General features: G+C 43.9%; 2 protein-coding genes across 2 annotated transcripts; both read left to right on the top strand.

Annotated features, from left to right (window-relative positions):
• The first annotated feature begins 6,583 nt into the window (after window positions 1-6,583).
• LOC131280982 (diphosphoinositol polyphosphate phosphohydrolase 1) lies at window positions 6,584-7,824 on the top strand. The gene is made up of 3 exons (XM_058310234.1): window positions 6,584-6,719; window positions 6,794-6,949; window positions 7,012-7,824. The coding sequence occupies exons 1-3, from the start codon at window positions 6,624-6,626 to the stop codon at window positions 7,414-7,416; spliced, it is 657 nt and encodes a 218-aa protein (XP_058166217.1). The 5' UTR covers window positions 6,584-6,623; the 3' UTR covers window positions 7,417-7,824.
• A 2,216-nt stretch (window positions 7,825-10,040) lies between these two features.
• Window positions 10,041-11,554, top strand: LOC131294934 (E3 ubiquitin-protein ligase rnf146). The gene is made up of 3 exons (XM_058322989.1): window positions 10,041-10,255; window positions 10,321-10,412; window positions 10,475-11,554. Exons 1-3 carry the CDS (start codon window positions 10,153-10,155, stop codon window positions 11,288-11,290), a joined length of 1,011 nt encoding a protein of 336 aa, XP_058178972.1. The 5' UTR covers window positions 10,041-10,152; the 3' UTR covers window positions 11,291-11,554.
• Window positions 11,555-12,021: the final 467 nt, after the last annotated feature.

Below are 12,021 nucleotides of genomic sequence, written 5' to 3'. Positions count from 1 at the left end.
CCAAGTAATGGCGTTCCAAAACGAAAATGCAAACGCACTCCCAATGGCCCCAAAGTGTCCAACTGATGGTCGGTCGCGATTTGCGCGATGCGCTTGTAAACATATTTTCAATGCAATTAATCCCCGGACCACGGGCACCCACGAGCGCGAGACGAGCAAGAGACACCCGCAACATAAAAACAACCAAAAGTGACACACGCACACGGCCGTTTCACTGGCCGAGCAAAGTGACGTCCACAGTGCACGGGGACAGCGTGCGACCGATTCGCAGTGATCCACCTCCACCCCGTCACCACCGGCGGGAAAAACCGGGTGCAACGGTCGATAAATCTGGCGCGTGATAAACTTATAATTAACACCACCCCCGCCCATTAACCCCAGTCCCTCCAACGCAACCGTGCCCTCGAAGGTGGAAGTGTAGTTCGCTGGATTCTGGTTCTCGATCGTCTCGGGATCGTGTACTTGCGCACTTGCCTTACAAGCACATAATTATGTAAACACGCATGACGCTGCATAAAGACTTAATGTAGGTACGCGGGCTGGAGGCGCGTATCGAACCATGTGCTTCCGTCGGGCAACCGAATGTACCTGTCACGGTCAATGCTATGGCCAAAACGGGTTGGGGGTGGACGACTCCCCCGCTCGCTGGCGAGACGAGACAGTGCCGATGATCGCCAGGATTCGAGTGGGGCGAGTAGGTGTCCGATTTAATTAGAAAATAAATAAACTAACCTCATGAGTTTCTAATGTCACTTAATTACATGCGAACGAAATTGTACATAATTCATGTTAAATTGCTGATTTTAAATGTCTCATTTAAGACAAAATGCGCATCCTAGCTGCTGCTAATGTGGCGTGCCCGCGTGGCCCCCGGGGAGCTGCGGTGCTGTTTTCGGTCGTCAAGCACCGTTACCATCTGCGTCTATAATCCATGCGGCGCACCGCGGCGAACGCATTGGCAACGGCCGGCTGCACCACCACCCTTTTGCGTGATGGTTAGACGAGGATTTATGAAACGCGAAAGATGTGTGCGATGATCATCGCGATGTGGTGGAGGCGCATGGTAGCTAACGATCGGGGGTCTGTAAGAAAAATTGTGGAATAATAGTTGTAGGAGTTTACTTCCAAAGGTCATTCGTGGCAGGTGCTTAGTTTTGCAGATTTGTTCAAATTGGAGGAGTATCTTAGTTTGAAAATATTTTTTTCAACAGATGAACGGAAATTTTCGTAACAGATTAAAGTATCGCAAGTCGATTGCTTTGAAAATTAAATTAAAAAAATACGGCACAACGATTTAATTGTTTTCTTTAAAATAGCCGTGATAAGCTAAAGTTAGTTTTGCTCTAAAAAACTATACAGAACAATAACAAAATGTTTTCTTCTTCTTCTTCTTCTTCTTCTTGGCGTAACGACCTCTTGGTCATGCCTGCCCGTTAAGGGCTTACGAGACTTGTTTCCCTGTTGTACGTGGATAGTCAGTCCTCTCGTACAGGGGAGGGTCCGGTCTCGGTTGGGATTCGAACCCACGCCGTCGAGGTGGTGAGCCCCGGCGCTCATGGCCCGATGTTCTAACAATGATGTTTTACAACGTGTAATTTTGCTGCATTGATTTGTTTCGCCAATATCATAATTGTCTTTTTAATATTATATAGAGTTTAATCATTTATACCGTAACACGCCACATACACATTCATATTAACATAAATTTGTTGCTTTGAATCACGATTCTTTTTAACGACTGCTCGTTAATTTCAAATTTTTCTATTCAGTTTTTGAACCGGTTCAGGATTATTTAATACCGTACTTGCTAGTGATGAGCGGATCAACCCGAACCTACAGGGTCGGAGCCAGCCGTAACGATCGGGAGCGATTCCGGGTCGTATTCCCAATTCCAACGAGTTTGGATCGACCCGTGGGTGCAGTAGACCATATACAAGTTCGACTCGTTGGTTTGGGTCGACCTGAGCTCGTTTTACCGACGGATTGAACTCGCATATGCTTAGCAATTCGTTGCACCCACGGGTCGAACTCGATTCCTCCAGGGACGAACTCAATTCCGGGTCGATTCGTTAGAAGGATCGTATGGCTCACCACTAGTACTTATGCGAGTTTGCTCGTGGCAAGGTCAATGAAACGGTAAAACATGAAATAATTAATTAGAATTAATTAAATAGAATATATTCTCTAAACAAGACAATATTATCTCCAACAAAGTTGTTTGTATTAAAAAAAACCCTTTTATTTGAGTGGTCATATATCCAAATTGGTCGAGGGACTAAAAAGTTATCAACAAATTAATGTTCTAATTTAAATTCAAACCAAGGTTAATGAAATTTTCTACTTGCGTTTTTTTTCTTCATAATAAAATTTCCTTATGTTACAAAGGCCGTTCGGTTGAAGAGCTGATTATCCAAACTGAATTGAAGAGTAGATCGGAGTTGATAAATTAGCACTTAAATTATTCAATATTTCTGTTGGAGTGTTGAGCTTTGCACAGTTAACCTTGGTCAACAATATTTCGCTGAAGGTTATTTACCGTGTGTCTACACGGTTCTGCGACATTCTCGCGACCTGTTTTTCTGCGACAATTTGTGCTCACCGAAAGTGTCAAAGTAACCAAAAAGAGGCTCAAGTAGGCCATGTGGTATGTCAAAAATGTCGCGGCGGCACCGGCTCCCAGCTTTGGATGATCTGGCCTGGATTCGTCGCTGCTAAAATTACATTTATTTTTATTTCTTTGTCAACAAAAATATATTAAAATATATGTTAATCAACGGTTTGATAATCATTCTAATTATGTTTGTTTGCTCTTCTAGTCAACAAAAACAAAATTCCCATACAAAACTTTTTGTAGTCGAACTAAAAATAACGACACTTTTTTCATACGGTTTTTCCTATGTAATTATTTCTCAAGATATGCTCTACGGCACATTTGCTTTGTAATTATTATTTACATTCTTTCATCTCACCATAATAGTTTCAATGCAAAAACATGACATAGTACGCTAGTAAATTTATTTACTAAATTAAAACTCCTTCTCGGCGATCATAACACAACAATAACCTTTTTACGTATAAATAACGGTCTTTTTGTAATGTCACGAGACGTCACGGCGAAAACGTTGGCCAACCAAACGCCGCGAGCCGGTTGGTTGTTTTGTTTATCTGTCAAATCGCTGTTCGGGAAAAAAGTCTATTGGCCGCCATTACATCTCGAAATTAGGTGTGCTAGCGATTCAGACACGACCGCAGTTGCGATCCGTTGCGTGGTATCTCAGCTAAACTGTCCCGTTTTCTGTCGCCTTCCGTTGTGCGTACCGGTCGTGCAAACCCATCCGATAGACCGTCCGATCCGAATGCATCCGGCAACGACGCCTGGCACGGCTGCTCCATTCGACCGCCCCGGAAGAACTTAACCCCACATACAGTTGCCTTGTACACCCGCGCACAGCTGCTGGTGGTGCGTGGACCGTGTAGGAGCTAGCAAAATATAACCGGAAGTAGTGAACGACGGCGTGAATCGATTCGCTTCGAGCGACGTTGGAGCACTTCTTTTTCGGCCGCAGAAGGTGAAGGTGCGTGCGTGTGTTAACCGGTCACATCGGGGAGCACAGCGCAACGTGCGGATAAGCGCACTGGTCTACACAAGAAGATGGAAGCAACCGAGCCGGGTTCCGTGTGCAATCGTTGCCGTCGTGCCATTTTCATCGACCTCAGCTAGTTTACCCTCGACTCGGCTCCTGTAAGCGCCTGCAAACTAGAAGGTGAACGAGGCAGTCGAGTGAGCCAGCTTCAGCAACGACAACGACGACGACGACGACGGCGGCGACGTTGCATGAGGACGAAGACGAAAACGAAAGCAACAGGAGCACCAACAACAACAAGAGCGGCGACGGTGACGACGACCAGGAAGACGGAGTTGCAGGCAAAGAGGAAAAGCAGCAGGACGAAGCGAAAGAGTGATCAGTGCAGCGTATGTGTGAGTGTATGTGTGTGCGCGTACGTGTGAATGCAGGGTGTAATGTCAGTGCATCGGTCTGTCTAGTGGTTCGCTGGTAGTCGATTGTGTCGTTTTTTTCTTAATTATTTTTTTGTGGGTGTATGAAAGTGCAAGATTGTGTGTTGTATGTGCGTCAGTGTGAACGAGTCCATTGATTGTCGAATGCGACAAGCATTGTGAACGGCCGTACCGACAATTCCCGTATCTAGTCGCCGTAGCAGCATCACCACAATCTGCGAGCAATAAGCATCGAAGTAACCCCCGCGACCGTGAAAACACCATCCCGGATAGATCATTGACATCATCCTGTAGATAGTGTGTTTACTAGCACCATAACCACCACCTGGTCGTCAGCATCCGTTGGGGAGTCTTCAAAGGTACGCTCATCACTTCCCGAAGCAACATGATTGTCTTCGCGGTGTTGTTTTCTTCTCTGGCCGCACTTTATGGCCAACTGTAAACCAAAAACCGCCGAATAGTGCACGCTTTGCGGGTGTTTACTACGGAGGAAGGCGATAAGCGAGACATAAAGCGAGAGAAAAAGATTAAAAACGTTACATTTGTCACAAGAAAGGGTACTGACATGGTAGGAAAAAAAAAGGAACCGGAGGTCGCATGTAAATTAATCATCTAGACATACTCCCCGTCCAGTTGAAACTCGTCAAGACGTTGTGCGGAGAATTATAAATTGTTGATACTTCCTTCATCAGATTGTCAAAGAGAATACATCGATTACTCTCAACGGTGTGGAGGTGGATAATTATGCCCCGTCCATCGAATCCATTACCATTGGCGACCCGGGGAAGAGCTAATGGCAAGCAAACAGCATCTCTCATGGTTGCGTGTGGACGTAATGCCACAGCTTATTACCATCGTCGTCTCCCCGGTAGTATCATCTGCCGGCCGGGGTTACCGGCTGCCAAAAGGAAGTCGGCGGACGATAGTCGACAAAGTCATCTTCGACACCTGTTACACACACACACACACACACGGCCAGGCGTCGCCGTGGCGCACCGGAGAGGGGTCACTTTATTTTTCTTCGTTTGGTTTGATTTTTCGTTCGATTATTATCATCCTAGCCGAAAGGAAAAGAAAAACTTGAAACTCGGTCGAGCGCGTTGGGAACGATTTCGGCGTGTCAAGTGACATGGATGGCCCACATGCTTCTCACGCTAGATTAGTAAACGGGTAGGTGGTCAGAAAGATCAGACGAGAAGGCAGGGGCTAGGGACATAGGACACCGGTGTTGAAGTAAACGATACGGAAAGCCGGGATTCTTTGCAAATTCGTTGGTTTGAAGGTGTGTTTTTTTTGCGCGGTTCTTGGTTTTGTTCTCGGTGCCGAGGGGAAGCCAGAGAGAGGAAGCTATTTTTAGCGCAGCGCTAAGAAGAAACTCTCTCACCGAAAATTTAGTGTAAACCACCACCCTCCTTCGGAATTGAACATAAATTAAATTTTATGTTGTATATTTCATTCTGTATATATTTTCCCCCCAATTTGCTTTACCGGTGGGCCCGGCCCTTCAACTAAATTGCCGGAGGAGGTAATTTATAACCTCAACGTCTACTCGCTGGCATCGAAAAATCGTTTACATTATCGTCAACTCGAGAGACGTTTGGTTCCGATGGAAAGTCGATGGAGCGGTTGTTATCAATAGCACAGTCACGCTCCAGCTCGATCGTCATCTTCAAGATGAACCCCAAACCCTCATCACTTGATGATGTGCGAATCTGTAAGGCGATTCTCTTCCTCGCACAGTGGCTAACTCGGATACGTTATTGGTGGAATTTTAATCTAAAATAGGTTCTGTAACGCAAGCCTCTACCAAATGGGTTTTGCTGTTATTTGATCACATTCGTGTTTAAATTTTGTGTATTGTGCAACTTACAGTAACGAACAAAACTTGTTGCAACTAACAGAGTAAAAAGTTAACAAATCGCCACTTCGACGCAAAACTTCCAGACCACAATAAAAAGAAATTAGGCATGCTAGGTTCCGTTTTGGGAACACTGGGAGTTTTACGTCGAGAAGTTGTGTTAATATCCTGAAGGAAATCGATTCCCAACTATGTATTAAATACAGTCCATTTCATTCAATGCAATGTTTTGTTCAAATTCTGTGTTTGATAAGAATTTGTACGTTTATACATATAATTTACAAAGAGATCAAAGGAATGATGTTATTCTTTGTTAATATTCTTCGGTTCCTGTTTTTTTCAATTTCTTATCAATTCGAATAAAATTGTGTTTTACAAATTTTCGTATCTCGAATTGTGCTTTCACAATATCTATATTATTTTGGAAGTTTTCTTTTTCCAATGGATACACCATATTTCGTACATCGACCTACTGTGGTCCGAGAACTCGTCTTCGATCTCGTCTCGTTTTGAAATGTATTACCTCATTTGTGAAATGGCAATATGACAACATGTGCGCCAAGTTGGATCGTGCAAGTTTACAAACTGTGTCTGGCTTAAAAATAAACAACATTAGAATATGAATGATAACATTGTTCTCTCATTCAACTCTAGCTCTATCATATTTAACTTATTTCTGTTCTTTTCCTCTCGCGTTTTGCAGACATTCAGCGATTTTGATCGTCACGGTACTTGTTAAGCGTAAAGATGGTGAAAGAAAAACCAACTCCACGGCTCTACGACAAAGATGGATACCGTCGACGGGCGGCCTGTATTTGCGTGCGATCGGAGGCGGAAGCAGAGGTGCGATTCGGTGTTTAAAAACAAGGTTACTTGGATGTCGTTCTTATGTCGAACGTACGTTAAATTCTTCGCAGGTGCTGTTGGTCACATCCTCTAGACGGCCTGAGCTATGGATCGTCCCGGGTGGTGGTGTGGAGCCGGAAGAAGAGGCTTCCGTAACGGCCACACGAGAAGTGCTCGAGGAGGCTGGTGTTACGGGAGAGCTCGGTCGGTGTCTCGGAGTGTTTGAGGTACACACTACTGTCGGATAATGCAATCATATGAACATGAAACTAACTCACTGTTATTACAGAACATAGAGCACAAACATCGCACCGAGGTGTTCGTAATGGTCGTCACCAAAGAGCTGGAAGAATGGGAAGACTCAAAAACGATCGGCCGGAAGCGACAGTGGTTCTCGATAGAGGAAGCCCTATCCCAGCTGGCCCTGCACAAACCGACCCAGCGCCACTACCTGCAGCAGTTGCGCCACTCGAAGCACCGGAATTCCAGCTCATCCGAGCCACCGCCTATCATCTCCGAGGACGGCGACGATGACTTTACGAGCGAACTAGAAACGAACAACTCCACTAAGGCGGATGCCGTCACCTCGACAACACCCACTACGCCGACCGCGAACGACGACATGGTAACTAGTGTGACCGATGGTGAACCCACAACCACCACCTCCTCTCCTCCGACTACCCCAACCACTTAAGGTCCACCGAGTAGGATCCTCCATTCTCCATCCACGCTTTGATTCGACAGCTTACTTGGCGTACGGGAAGTATATGTATCGTTATATTTGTTTATCTTCTTTCCTTCTCTGCACCAAATTATATATTTTAACCTCGAATAATATCTTGAGACGAATTCATCCATTAGGAGCACGCGCATCTTATTTTTGTAGGCTAACAGTAGATCCTAGACATCTCCAAACGTACGAGAAGATAGCAACGATAGCCGTTAGTACAAGATCCCAACCCCAATTGACTTCGTACGTTTCTTATCATTTTCCACACAAAGTATACGCACTTTCCCCAACTCCCCCAATCACAACCTCCTCCTCCAACTGTAGTATGAGAAAGAGAAAACAAAGTCTAATTCTTTAGCTATATTACTGAAAGTCGAACACTTGAACAACATTGAAAAGTAAACGTTTGATAAAAAAAAGTCATACCAAATTATACAGCTGTGCATTGTTGCTTCGCTTTCCGATCCTGGATCCGATATCCAGTTCCGTTAGAGAACCGAAATGATTCGACGGAGGGAAGGAATCTATGACCGAGGACGAGTTTCTTTAGCAAGGAGATGAAATAAAATAGCGCCCCGAAATTATTGGACAGGAAAATGATATACCCCCATCCCAAAGGATGTTGTTTAGTTTAGTTTCAGTTTTGTTTCCCGTTTAGCACAGCACGAATTAACCCGGTCGATGATAGAAAAACATTGTGCTATACAATCGTAGAATCAAAAGGCATCGATTCCCTTTTACGAACGCGTTAACGAACCGGGCGGCTCTCTGGTACGGATTTTGCTTCTTGCCCTCCGTGGAAAAGGGGCCCAGGATTTTTTGTTACAAAGAAGAAGCTACACAGAACCACCGCAACAGGGAAACGGGGGGAGAAACCCCCCTTGCGCTTTCCCCCTGATCTGACTTTGCGTGCGTCGATTGGCCATTCATGTGTGCCGCTGATTTTGTAGGGAATATCTAGGTGCCTAGCATGTAAGGGATAGGGTTATTAACATACAATTAAAAAATCAAACAACACCATTTACCAGGGCGATGGATTATCCATCAGCCATGAATCTTTCGAACCAACGTTTTCCGGCAACATGGAGTATGGGGGAGTGTAGTGGAAAGAGAAAGTATGCAGGAGCTTTATGAAATTCTCTGCAGTAGAGCTTTAGGAGACGAAAGGAAAAACGAAAAACAAGGTAAGAAAAATTAGTTGATCGAATTATAAAAAAAAGAATTAGACAGCCCCGCTATAAAGAAGAATCCGTGATGTCTTTCTAAAATGCATGAGCATGTTATTGAACTGCAATGTATCAGCGAGTTAGGAAAGGCGATACAGCACATGAAACTAATACACGAGCCGAATGCGACACGCTTCTTTTCTAAAGCAAAACAACTACGTAACAACAACAAAATAAAAGCGTAAGGTGGTCGAGCAAAAACCAATCCGAAACTAAAACAAAATAACTAAATTTAAACGATAAGCAACTAACTCTAGGCGCATTGCGCGATGATCGCATCTCTGAAAGGTGATAGTTGTAAGACGAAGTTATGAACTAATACGGCCATTATCACACACACACACACACACGATTAAGGATGTAGAGAGATGCCGTGTGAGGGGGAGAGAGAGAACATTTAGGGAAAAAGTAAAATTTTGAGATAAAGGGTTTGGATACGGTTAACAAAGGATGTTAAAATGGTAAAACACGAAAAAAGGCTACCGACCGGTTTTGCATAATTAATGAATTAGATTTGCTAAATTATACCTTTAACTACTTATTGTACTAATACCTTATTTTAATTTATTCCTGTATACTCTATCCGGTAACGGTCCGAATTTGGCAACAGCAACCGAAGTTACTCAGCATGAGAAAAAAATGTCGAACCTTAAAGCAGCCCGTTCGTATCCCGGAACATTGTTAATGGTTTTTGAAAGGGGATTGAATGATCAAATGATGGTAGAGGAAGGATTAAAAGGCTGGATACAGAAGGGATAAATAGAAAGGAACACATTAACCTTAAGAATTCAAAATAAATAACACAGCCACGAAGGATAAGTCAAAACATAGACTTACCCAACTGATGATGGACGGTGTACGGAATGCTTCGCTCTTTCATTCAAAATCGAAGGGCATAAGGAAACAGGAGTCCTTTAAAAGACGTTATAAAGCGAGGGAGAGGGGGGAAAATGCATCAAATGTATTTGAATTTATTATAAAAAAAAGTGAGAAAAGAAATTCAAACGTTGCCCAACAACGACGCAAGCAATGTGTACGTATTTTTTTGATTTCTTAAAATATATTCGAAAATAGAAACATTCATGATTGTTAGCTATCGATTGTGTATACGCTGATTGTATGTAATCCTCTCTTAGTAATTAATCTCAAAAAAACACATTTTTGGATACTTGTTTAATTCGAGCTAAAAACGAACAAACTGGGCAATTTCATTTAAATCCTCGCTAAATGTCAAAGGTTGTTGTCAGTTGTGTACGTCAAACTCATCTGTTCCGTGTTTTGTTGCTTTTGTGAAAACAACGCACAAAGTATACTGCGTCTGCATCGCATCCGCGAATGAGACAACTTTTTTATTTACAAAAACAAATTCGTTGTCGATTGATCGTCTCAAGAGAGGTTAACAAGAACTGGTGCTCTGTTGTGAATATCCTTATCGTATGCTTGCGGGTGTTGTTTCGTGTAGACACCGAGTATAATGGCAGAATCACTTCAGCCAGGCTCCTCTTCCCCAACCAGCGCCCGTTCCGAAGATGGTGATAGCCATGAAATCCCGAAGAAACCAGATGGAACAACCGCTAGTGCGTAGTTTTTCTGTAACTTATCGGAAACGAACAGTTTTAAAACTTCTAGTTTCCCTTCTCAGGCTCTAAACTGGAGTGTCCCGTATGCCTAGAGACATGCGTCCATCCCGTACGACTCCCGTGTGGCCATATTTTTTGCTACCTGTGTGTGAAGGTAAATCATTGGACGCATGTCAGTGTATCAAACAATCCGACAAGTTTCAATTTATTTTCCAGGGTGTTGCTTTTAAAAACCTACGCTGCGCGTTGTGTCGTTGTGATATTCCGCTCACCTACATAGACCACCCGCAGCTAGTGAATGGTGTCGAAGAAATTGAGCGTGCAGCCACGTCAACGGTGGCGGACGGAAATGAGTACCAGTGGTATTACGAGGGCTGCAATGGTTGGTGGCAGTACGACGAACGCACCAGCCAGGAGCTGGAAGAAGCGTACCTGGAGGGTAAAAAGAGCTGCAAAATCCTGGTAGCCGGATTCGTCTACATCGTCATGTTCGAGCTCAAGTGTCAGATTCGACAAAACGACTGCACTCGCATACGGCGCGTAAAGCGGGATCTAGTAACCATACAGAAGAAGGGTGTTGCTGGGCTGCGGCTTGAAGGAGTCAACCAGACACGTGTCCCTGGGACATCTACGACGACGGCTTCGAACGATCTGAGCGAATTGTCCTCCGCGATGGGAGAGATGAATCTTAACGAAGGTGCTTCCACATCCACTTCTGCCGCAGGATCGGCGAATGTAACGGAAAATGTAGCAACTACTGAGAATGCCGCACCATCTCAACCGACAACTGATGTCCCGGAGGCTGCTGTTGAAAAAGGAGAGCATTCCGGTACGAGGACAAACCATGCCGATGAACCCCACAGCGATGCTGTCTTATCTCCCAACACAAGTTCCGATAGCACTAGCAGTGATAATAGAACGAGTGAACAAACGCAAGAACCGTTGCCGTTGATCGATCTCAATGTCCAACAGGAATATTTTACTACCGACGAGGAGGAAGGTGATGATGATGATAATTTACTTATACTTTAAAACGGAGGCGACTCAATTTAATTAGCGTGCGTAAATGATTGATAATGATCGTTATCAGCAGAGCAATACGCCCCAACTGCATTCTAAGGTGATAAACATTTTACTGATAGTTCTATTTACGTCAAGCGACACTACAGCTCATTGTCTACGCGGGAAGAAAGTTTAAAGTTTGAAATAATTAAAGTACATCAAATTATTAAATAATTGATCATTTGTTCGAAAAATCATTATCTAAAATTTGAGTTTATTTTGTGTGACATTGGATATACAGCATTATAATTGGTACATCACTAAGTAAAAAGAGAAGACCAGTTTTAACCAGTTTTCTTCTATACCATATATATAAACCGGTATAGGAATAAGTTTGGTTTATTCTCATCCACGTTCGTTTTTATTTAATGGTTAAACTTCATCTCACAATTTGAGCACACACGATTATGATTCTAATTGCTTAAGTTGTTTAATAAAACCCGCATTCGGATGTACGCAAGGGCGTTTGCTTTTAACTAATCCGAAAGCCTGCAGGAAGGACTGATCGCATCGCAGTATGAGATATCCGAGAACCACTGAGGTCGATCGCGAAACACCAGCATTGCAGTGTACGAGCACACGGCCTCCCTGCTTTCGACAGTTGTCGATGAACTCGTTCGTCTGCTCCAACACATCCCGCAAGTTCGTTTCCGGAAGATCCAAACATGGGACAAACATCTTCTCCAAAACTTTGGCCACTA

The sequence above is a fragment of the Anopheles ziemanni genome, chromosome 2, assembly GCF_943734765.1.
Source record: "Anopheles ziemanni chromosome 2, idAnoZiCoDA_A2_x.2, whole genome shotgun sequence".
In the NCBI taxonomy this organism is placed as follows: domain Eukaryota; kingdom Metazoa; phylum Arthropoda; class Insecta; order Diptera; family Culicidae; genus Anopheles; species Anopheles ziemanni.
The sequence above is the reverse complement of the archived record's forward strand: the minus strand, read 5'-3'. Positions and strand labels throughout refer to the sequence as shown.

Coding starts and splice junctions, on each gene's coding strand:
- LOC131280982 (XM_058310234.1), top strand. CDS start 6,624: ATGGTGAAAGAAAAACCAACTCCACGGCTCTACGACAAAGATGGATAC. Junction 6,720..6,793: donor GATCGGAGGCGGAAGCAGAG/GTGCGATTCGGT, acceptor AATTCTTCGCAG/GTGCTGTTGGTCACATCCTC. Junction 6,950..7,011: donor GGTGTCTCGGAGTGTTTGAG/GTACACACTACT, acceptor CTGTTATTACAG/AACATAGAGCACAAACATCG.
- LOC131294934 (XM_058322989.1), top strand. CDS start 10,153: ATGGCAGAATCACTTCAGCCAGGCTCCTCTTCCCCAACCAGCGCCCGT. Junction 10,256..10,320: donor ACCAGATGGAACAACCGCTA/GTGCGTAGTTTT, acceptor TTCCCTTCTCAG/GCTCTAAACTGGAGTGTCCC. Junction 10,413..10,474: donor TTTGCTACCTGTGTGTGAAG/GTAAATCATTGG, acceptor TTTATTTTCCAG/GGTGTTGCTTTTAAAAACCT.